The sequence below is a fragment of the Bidens hawaiensis genome, unplaced genomic scaffold (assembly GCF_021521415.1).
Source record: "Bidens hawaiensis isolate Kalapana, Puna unplaced genomic scaffold, B.hawaiensis_p1.1 tig00029272_1, whole genome shotgun sequence".
Lineage (NCBI taxonomy): Eukaryota > Viridiplantae > Streptophyta > Magnoliopsida > Asterales > Asteraceae > Bidens > Bidens hawaiensis.
This window is the reverse complement of record NW_027494820.1, coordinates 4,101-13,352: the sequence shown is the minus strand read 5'-3', so window position 1 is coordinate 13,352 and position 9,252 is coordinate 4,101. Positions and strand designations below refer to the sequence as shown.

The 9,252-nt window shown below is 34.7% G+C and overlaps 2 protein-coding genes across 3 annotated transcripts; both read right to left on the bottom strand.

The window, feature by feature from the left end:
- Positions 1 to 398: 398 nt before the first annotated feature.
- On the bottom strand, positions 399 to 2,736 carry LOC143578415 (putative WRKY transcription factor 53). The gene is made up of 3 exons (XM_077062007.1): positions 2,169 to 2,736; positions 1,947 to 2,078; positions 399 to 855 (listed from the first exon to the last, which is right to left on the bottom strand). The coding sequence occupies exons 1-3, from the start codon at positions 2,489 to 2,491 to the stop codon at positions 399 to 401; spliced, it is 912 nt and encodes a 303-aa protein (XP_076918122.1). The 5' UTR covers positions 2,492 to 2,736.
- A 2,116-nt stretch (positions 2,737 to 4,852) lies between these two features.
- On the bottom strand, positions 4,853 to 8,077 carry LOC143578417 (uncharacterized). 2 transcript variants are annotated; one of them, XM_077062009.1, is made up of 3 exons: positions 8,036 to 8,068; positions 7,076 to 7,179; positions 4,853 to 6,944 (listed from the first exon to the last, which is right to left on the bottom strand). In XM_077062009.1, exon 3 carries the CDS (start codon positions 6,882 to 6,884, stop codon positions 5,058 to 5,060), a length of 1,827 nt encoding a protein of 608 aa, XP_076918124.1. In that variant the 5' UTR covers positions 6,885 to 6,944; positions 7,076 to 7,179; positions 8,036 to 8,068; the 3' UTR covers positions 4,853 to 5,057. The 2 variants fall into 2 exon arrangements, with proteins under 2 accessions (XP_076918124.1, XP_076918123.1); XM_077062008.1 differs by lacking the exon at positions 7,076 to 7,179 and having other exon boundaries at positions 8,036 to 8,077.
- Between the last annotated feature and the right edge of the window lie 1,175 nt (positions 8,078 to 9,252).

Sequence of the window (9,252 nt, the reverse complement as noted above, 5' to 3'; positions counted from 1 at the left end):
CTATCAAGTTCGCTTAAACATACTAGCGAACATACAAAATCAACAGTATTCAACATGAAACAAACAAACTAAATGATTACAGACACAGATAAACACAAGATACTGAACTACTGACATCATGCACCAACATAGTTACAAGAAGTTTAGAAAACTCAAGATATAATTCTATTATAAACAGGTAATCCCCATGTTATTACATTATTAGAAATAATACTTATTAAACATGACCTATAACATTCATATTGTGCGGTTGTTGTACAAAAGTCAATTAATTTTTGTTACAAAATCTTCCAAGTCGAAAATTAAGATAATTATACAAGTACTAAAATAAATAAAACTATAATTCTTTGACATTAGTTAAGTTAACTTAAAAGTCTAGTCATTATACCTTGTTTTACTTAATTATAAAATATTGAGTGATCAAAATTGAAGCCATTAGCAAATTCCAATTCATCAAATGAAAAGCCCACATCAACAGTATGAGACCTTGTAGATGTTTCAGCTGAAACATGGTCAATTAGCGCAGGACCTGAATTCACTGTCCTCGGGTTTTTCTCAACTCGGAGTTCTGACTCTGGAGAAAAGGTGGACCTTGATGTCACTCCACGGTCAAAAGTGTTATCATGCATTGGGAGATTGTTAGACGACGAAGGGAAGTGAAACGATGTGGGACGTATAGCTTCAAAGGATTGGAAGGACTGGTTTTGCGGTGTTGAAGCTGAGCGAGATTCAGGATTGCATGTGTGACTTCCAAGATAGGTGATGTCAAAGATGCTTGGATCCTTGTCTAATTTTTGCACTTGTTTGGTTGCAAGACAACCTTGTAATTGGCGATAAGTACATCTATAGTAGCCTCTGCAACATAACAATAAACTCATTAGACATTCCATAAAGATTTTGTTAGGCGTTATTTTTGAAATATTACATTAGATGTCGCATTTTAAAGATTTCATTGCAATTTTGAACGACTTTGTGCAACATCGAGTATTTTGATGGTTTTATGGCTTGACTTCTTGTGTAGTTGTGTGATTCGAGTATTTGGATAGTTTAAGACATGATGTTTGCGTAGGAACAAAAAAACTAACAACAAGACCATAAACAACGGAAAAAAGGAAGAGCGTTACATCGGGACATTGACTGATTGACAAAACCAAAACTACACCATTTCTTCCGATCATGTTCAGGAGATTAGTTTGACTATTATATATTTTGTTTAATTAATAAATTTGGATTTACCAATTAACCTATTTAAGTAAGCATGTAAAATTCGGGCTAAGTTGTTCAACTCATATAATATGTAAGAAAATAATTTTAAGTAGCAAGGTAACATAAATTCTAGCACAAGTGGATACGTTTATTTAAGGCTATACATCATCATAATTGATACTAACTTTATAAATCAATTTCAATATTAATCAAATGAATTAGCCTCTTTTATGAAAAGACTTGGGTCCCCCACGTCAGTTGCAAAGTTGCAGGATATGGACGTCTCGTTATCGTACGTATGTTTGTTTTTAAATAATAATAATAATATATCAAAATTGAAATGAATATAATTTGTAGTTTGAAAAAGCAAAATATAAAAATATTTATCGATTTGATGTTTTTTTTTGCTTCATCTCAATAGCAAAAAAAATTTAAACCAGATTAAATAGTATATATACGTTGTAATCAGTAATCAGTTGAATGGTGTATCAACTTTTGACTACTACTTGTTTTTATATAAGTAGGTTCTTAAAAAAAAAGTTTCACTTTGGTTGTTAAATTACTATTTGAGTCAACTCGTTTTCAAAAGAAGAGGTTAGAATTTCAAACTCTCAAATTCATTATCAAGCCTTTTAGTGTGTACGTGCGCGCGAAAATGATCAATAGTGTTTTTTTTTTCTCATGTGTTTCTTCGATCAATAAGTTGTTAAGATTTATATAAACTCAAATGCAATGCATACCTCGGATGTTTGGCGCCAAGAATGTCCTTTTGGCCATACTTTCTCCAATCATATCCGTCATCAAGAGCTTCTTCGACCCCCATGTCTCCCTTTACATGGACTTGATTCTTCCACTTTTCCATATTACTCTTCCTACAAAGTACATTTATCCAAAAAAAAAATAAGTTTAAAAGAAATTAGTTATATTTAAGCATAATGGCATAAGGAATTAGGGATAATTACCTCTTGGCACTTGACCTTTTGTGATTAGGATCTTTAAACTCGCGGTTTACTTGTTCGTTGCATGGGCTTTCACTAAAGGAAACTTGTGAACCTATCCTTGTGATACTCGTACCGGCCTGTGAACATGACTCGTTGTTACTAGCATTTGGATTGAGCCCACGAGTGGTGAGTAAATATAAAGATTTTTCGTATGAAACGAGGATGTTATTGATCAAAACATGTTGTAACTCTTTAGACGATGAAGCGTTGTCAAGGTGAATCTTGAGTTGCATTGCAAACTCCTTCCCTTGGGTCAACTCGGTAGCGACTCGCCTTTGATCCATGTTGACTTTTCTTTATAAAAATAATGAGTTGTTCCAAATCGATTACTATTATGCATGTGTGAGAGGGGGAGTATTGTTCTCGACATAAATATAAGGAAAATATAAGTGGGGGATATTGACCAAAGAAAACGAGTTGATTTTCAAAATGGAGAAAGTCAAAGTTTTAGTGATATTGGAATTGAAGTGGAATTAGGATTAAAAGTATCTTGTTGACCACTTCTCTTTTCCAATCATATTAGAATGTTCATTATTATAATATTATAGTTTTATTTATAAAATAATTAGATAGATGTTGTAGCTATTTAAGTTCTACTTTACTATTGTTAATGCATTTTATTTGTGACGGGTAAGACCTTCTTTTTATTGTTGTAATGTTTGCGGAAAAGAGAACATTAGAATTTTTTTGTCAATTATACTTATGTAGAAGTGGTAAGGTGGTTAAGATGTGAAATAGAAGGTCATGAATTCAAATTTCAAACCTATAAAATGCAAAAAGTTAATTGTTAAAAAAAATCATTAGATTTTTTTACTTATGATTTGAACAAATCTATTGTACTTGCTATTGTTATTTATAAAAAGACGTGAAATTACATAATTTCTTATACTTCTGTATAAGAAAACGAAATCACCAAATCAAGTATGATGACTATGATATGAGACAATCACCCAGACAGTGGTACATGAAGGTTGATGACTTCATGGGACAAACACGGTACAAGTGTGAGTCATATGATTGTTGTCATTTGAAGAAATTTAGCAGCTCTAATGTGAATTCTTCAAGGTTTGAATGATGTGACACCAAACAATCTATATGGTTTAGAACTTCATCCATTGTAGAGCAAAGTTTGTGAGTTAAAATTTGCATAACTAAACTTAATTCAAACTTCTAGGGTGGGTCTCAATGTCAATTTCTCTCATATACTCATATACATACTATATATACATACAATTCTAATATATTTAATAAGGTTTGTGGAGGTTTGTTGTTGTGAAAGAAAGTTGGATTTTTGTGAAAAGTTTGAAATCTGATGTGGAGCTGATCTGCCGGTTTGTAAAGGTTTGTTGTTGTGGATGCTCTTATATCATTCTATTGGGTTGTGTAGATGATATGCAGATAGCATGTTCGGATATGAAATAGATATACAAGTTGAAAAGAAGTGCTAGAAGAACTCGAGATGAAAGGCTTAAGTCCAACAAAATAGATGGGGGAAGGTTCATGTACATTTTGATCTTAACATGAGAACGTAGGAAATAATGCTAATTTATTTAAAAATGAGAACGCAAGAAAAAATACCAACTACAATACCAATCTACATAAACAATGACTTATAATAACAAAGAAAAGAACCTAAAAATTACAACAAAAGATTCAAAATCAAGAACAAAATAATAACAGCATATACCAGCAAATACTTATATCAACAAAAGAAAACATCTAATAATAACAAAATATAAATCAACAAATACTTGTAACGTCTGATAATCGAAAATTAGCAAATACGAACAAAAAATAGCAGCAAACACCTATAAAAATAAACCTAATCATAACAACAAATTGGTTCTCACCGTTTTCATGTTAAGAATAAAATCTATTTGATCCTATATCCTCGGGTGAGTATCATTAGAGATAAGAAAGATGGTTCTATGACACTATCCCTGGAGAAATACATAGGGAAGGTGTTAGAAAGTTTCAGTACAAATAGTAAGAAGACCAAGCCTAGAAGCACACCTTTGAGAAGTCATTTCAAGTTGTCCAAATATCAGTCTCCAAAGACCAAAGAAACAAAAGCATAGAATCTATTATTGGTAGCCTCATGTATGATCCGTTATGGAAAAGACCAGATATAGTAAACGCAGTCGGGGTATTTAGCCATTGAGAAGTGGAGTGGTTGCTCAAATCATAAATCAATAAGCACAATTTTATTATAAAAATACTCGTTTACTTAACGCCCAAACTTTTCTCGCAATCAGGCCAAAAAAAATTAACAATTCTCGAAGACAGCACTTGGCAGAATGATGGGTTCACACTATCATTTTATTATAGTTCTAGACAGACCTTAAAACCGTCAGCTGTAAGTAGTTTAAGCAAATGTAAACCAAAAATTCTATTACGACTCCCCTGCTTGGTTTTAAAAAGCGCAAAGCACACTGTGCCATATAGCATTAAGGCATTTATACATTTTTTTTTCTTCAAGGTTTCTAGTAACCAAAATTTAAACATAAATAAGCTCTATATATACATCTAATGCTGAAGAAGAAAAAAAGCTAAATTGAAAAAGGGGTATGAACATAAACAGTGATGATGCAGAAACAGAGTTAGTCCTTGATTTAGGAACTAATCATACAAATATTTCCAATACATTGTGTTCTATACCATGAAATGAATGTCAAATTCCCAATCCCCAACTCTCACAAATGGTTAGCCCATTATATAACTTTATAAAAAATAATATAAAGAACAAAATACCCTCCATACAAAACTAAACTATTCCCCACCTTTCTCATAACAAAAAAGTAAACTTACCTTCACTATCTGTCTCCACATTTTTCATTATCATCATCTCTGTTACGAAATCTCGGTCGTTGATTCCAGAATAAGATCCAATGGTGTAGCTGCTGGATCGAGCTCAAGACAACCTTTTGGGGAATTATCGGCCTCTGAGCCCGTCAGCAAATACTTGGGGACTTGATGTGAGAATCTAAACATTTCTTCTTTTGGAATCACTTTCACTTCAGTTTGGTATGTATGTGGATGAAAAACAGTCCTAAATCCAGAAAACTTGACAAGAGGCTTGACAGTGACGCCTTGTTCTTCGTTGTAGTCTTCAAGAACTTGCACCATATCATACTTATGAATCACATCATCTGGAACGCTCTCGTTCCAATCACGTGACCAGTTTCTGTAAAGGGCCCACACTTGCCCTTTTTTAGGGAGAATAATAACAGACCCACGTGGGGATTTTATCCACTCAACTTTTTGAGAGAATGAATTTAAAGACATGTTGATCTCATGTCTCCCGATTCTAAACTCCCCTAACGTCTTGCGAAAACCATAACCTAACCAGTCAAATGAACCGAATTCTGAGGTGGTTTTTGAGTTTAACCAACTGATTTTCATCTTGAGCGGTTTTCTTGAAAGAACTTTGTGGATCAATGCATAGAAACGGGGCATTCCGTCATCATCGTCATAAGCAGACCAAACCTGGTTATCGTCAAACGAATTTTCGGTTCGATCGAGGTCAAATTCGTGAAAATCGGGGTCGGGAACGCTCATTGCAGGTTCTTCTTGTTCTTGCTCGTCTACCTTTTGATTTACCTCGACTTCTTGTGAATTTTCCATAGAATCCCATTCTTTTAATTTTCTGAGAATCTCGGATCTAGCCTTTTTCTTCAGCATGTGTCGGGTCTCAAAAGGGTTTAATTCTCTACTTCTATTTGCTGCATTATTTATACCAGAAAACTCATAAATATTTCCTATGTTACCATTACCTGTTGACATGTGATGATAGGTTTTAACATCATTGGTTTCTCCCTTTTTTGAGGGCCACACGGAATATAATTCTTCACGTTCTCGTTTAAGTCTGTCATTAACTTGTTTAATAACACTTGCTGCTTTTGAAGCAATAGTCGGGTCAGTGTTGAATCCAGATGGTGGTGGTGGGCCAGTATTTTGAGCGGTTCTTGCATGATTGTTTGTATTCTGATGTCGTTGAGGAGCAGTTGACTTGATTGACTGAGTTGACTTTGGAAGGTTGGAAGGCGGTGGCATTTCCTTGGCTAGAAAAGGCTGCCGACAGTTGGGACAAAGAAGCGTATGATCGCGATACAAGTTAAGATACTCATAATGCATCTTGCATCCATGACAAATGGTCCAAAAAGTATCAGTCCGTGCAGCCGGATTGTTTGGCTTTGCGGTGGCTCGTTTTGCACAACTGTTGGCTCCATTGGCAGCAGGTGGCGGTGGGGCGCCACCGCCACTTTGTGGTTGAAACTTTTTATTACTCCTCCTTTGGTTATAAGCTAACCTTTTGAGTTTATCAGACAACAAACTCCACGCTTCTGAAAGAAGTTTGAATGCACCATCCGCACCTATTGACTTGTTTTTATCAGGGTGTAACATTAGAGCCAACTTTCTGTAATGTTTCCTAATTGTTTCATCATCATCATTAGGGTTTGCACCAAGAATCCCATACCAATCTGTTTCTCCACTTACTTTATTTTCAGCGGAAATATACACATCAAGAATGGTTAACATTTGAGACACACCATCTAGCCCAGGAAATAGGTTTTGGGCCTTCAGAATGAATTTCTTTGCACCCGCGTAATCTTTATTGGATAATTTATTCTCGGCAATTGTCTTTGCCCTAACCGCCTCGTCTTTATTGCATTCCATAAGTTTTGATGCTTAAAGTGAAAGTCTTTTGCTTTGTGATAAATTGTTGGGTCAAAGTACCTGAAGTATAACCAATATCAAGAAAAGAATAACACTAATTCAACCTTAATGGCTGTAAGCCAGTAAATTGTTTCTTTTAATAAAATAAATGAAGATGGAATGAGTATCTCTTAGATTAGGTAAGCAATTACATCCATAGTTATTAAAAGCCCTCGCTTCTTGCGCCTATGCCCATTTTTCAGGCGAGGCTCAATAAATGCACATTTTCTTTCCTAGACGAGCGCTTCGGCATTGTCTACAACATGAACATGAGAAGATAAACGCCGAGCCAAAGAAACGTATGGAGTGCAATTGAAACTTAGATCTAGGAGAGGTCAAAGGAATTACATTGAATATTTTGTTATTCAAGTATTGGAATTACATTTAAATCTTGACTATTTTATAACTTTTGGTAGTAATTAGATTATATTAAATTTTATTTAATACTTCTGTTTAGTTATTTGAAGAATAGTATTATTTTTTTATATACATAACATATTTTTAATTCTTATATGTAACTGCACTTTTTTTTTCTCAGGCCCTCGCTTTTTTGCGCCTTGCGCCTAGGCCCCAGACAAGGCCTATGCGCCTTGAGTGCGCCTAGCGCATTTGATAACTATGATTACATCACAATTAGATTATTCTAACTCAACCTATGTTTTTTTCGGACGACATGTAGCGCCACGGCTACATTTGTGCCTGGCCCCAAAGGTTTATTACTTATTAGCACCCAGTGCCCGAGAATTCGTCACTCGCGTGAATCAAACCCGTGGCCTCAGAACTAACTAACTTATAAGAAGTTGGCAACTGATTTCATACCAAAATTCATGCACATTATACATATCAATTTATGGAATAATTAGATAATCTAAACAAATAAACCTACAGTAATTAGTAAGATCAAATGATTTCATCACTTCACAACAAGCTATTTGTTCATCAAACAGTTTTCCATCAATTAAACCCTAGATTCAGTAATTCGCAAACAACTAAACTGAAATCCGAAATTAATTTAATCAACGATGATGCAATAGAACAAAACCCTAAAACAGCGTAATTGAGCCCTAGATTCAAAATTGACGAAATGTGAGTGAAACAAAAGAGTAAATTACCAGTTAGCATACGAATCAGCATATACGATTTGATTATTGTGCTGAACAAGAAGAAGAATGAGCCTCCAATTTGACATGAATGAAATGGCTTTTACAATTACAAGGTTGATCTAGTTTTTCTTTTCAACTCAACTCAACCCACCCAACTCATTTAACTTAACTTGGGTTAGTTTCCTTAACCATGGTTAAAGTCCCTTTCCAATTATTATTTATTGACTCAGATGGTCCATGTGATTTCCGCGTGTTGCAAGTTTTGTTCTTAAGTTTGATAAATTATATGCGTGCTTTAGACTGCTACGAAAGTGTAACACAGATGGTTTTAGGAATGAATGGACGCTAGTTTATCAGTCAAGTACATGTGAAATGACTAAAATACCCTTAAAGACCAAAGTAAATACGAAAGTGTAACACGGATGGTCTTGGAATGAATGGACGCTGGTTTATCAGTCAAGTACATGTGAAATGACTAAAATACCCTTAAAGACCAAAGTAAATACAAAAGTGTAACACATATGGTCTTTGGAATGAATGGACGTTGGTTTATCAGTCAAGTACATGTGAAATGACTAAAATACCCTTAAAGACCAAAGTAAACCATATGGATCATCAGAGTAATTAACTCATAAATGTGTATTATTTTGGCCCATAATCACTTCATCCTGGCCAACATTTTTCCGGTAGGCGAGCTTAATTTCCAGCCACTTCAACTATTGTGGGCCTATAATAGATATACATTTAACTATTTAAGAGTTAATTAGTCTTATGATGGTATGCATTGGTCCTTAAGGTTATTGGAGTTATTTCATACACTTAATTGTAAAAACTAGTGTCATCCATTCCAAACTTCCAAAGACAATTTGTGTTATGCTTTCAAAATAGTATGATGCCCACATGTTTAAGGGCCAAAGTGGCAATAAGAGCAAACCACATAGATGGTTGAGTAATTAACTCATTTTTTTATATAAACCATGTCGAAAATACTATTGGGCCTATCAATAAAGGTTAAATAATTATATCTGGTTTAATACGTCCTACACTGATCATGTGGTCTTTATGTGGGTTAAGGTAAGTGAAGAGGTAGGTCCCAGCAGAGCCCAGTTGGACCCGCAAGACTCACCTCAAAGAGGGACGTCTGCGCAGTTGAACCCGCAAGACTCACCTTCAACAGGGACGTCTGCGCAAAGGCTAAACTCGCAAGACTCACCTTGAAGAGAGAC

What these genes read in the sequence shown, in the direction of transcription:
- LOC143578417 (XM_077062008.1), bottom strand. Translation starts at nt 6,884, where the DNA reads ATGGAATGCAATAAAGACGAGGCGGTTAGGGCAAAGACAATTGCCGAG.
- LOC143578415 (XM_077062007.1), bottom strand. Translation starts at nt 2,491, where the DNA reads ATGGATCAAAGGCGAGTCGCTACCGAGTTGACCCAAGGGAAGGAGTTT. An exon ending in AAAAGGTCAAGTGCCAAGAG is followed by an intron (nt 2,079 to 2,168) that starts GTAATTATCCCT and finishes TGTACTTTGTAG; the next exon opens with GAAGAGTAATATGGAAAAGT. An exon ending in CTTGGCGCCAAACATCCGAG is followed by an intron (nt 856 to 1,946) that starts GTATGCATTGCA and finishes GTTATGTTGCAG; the next exon opens with AGGCTACTATAGATGTACTT.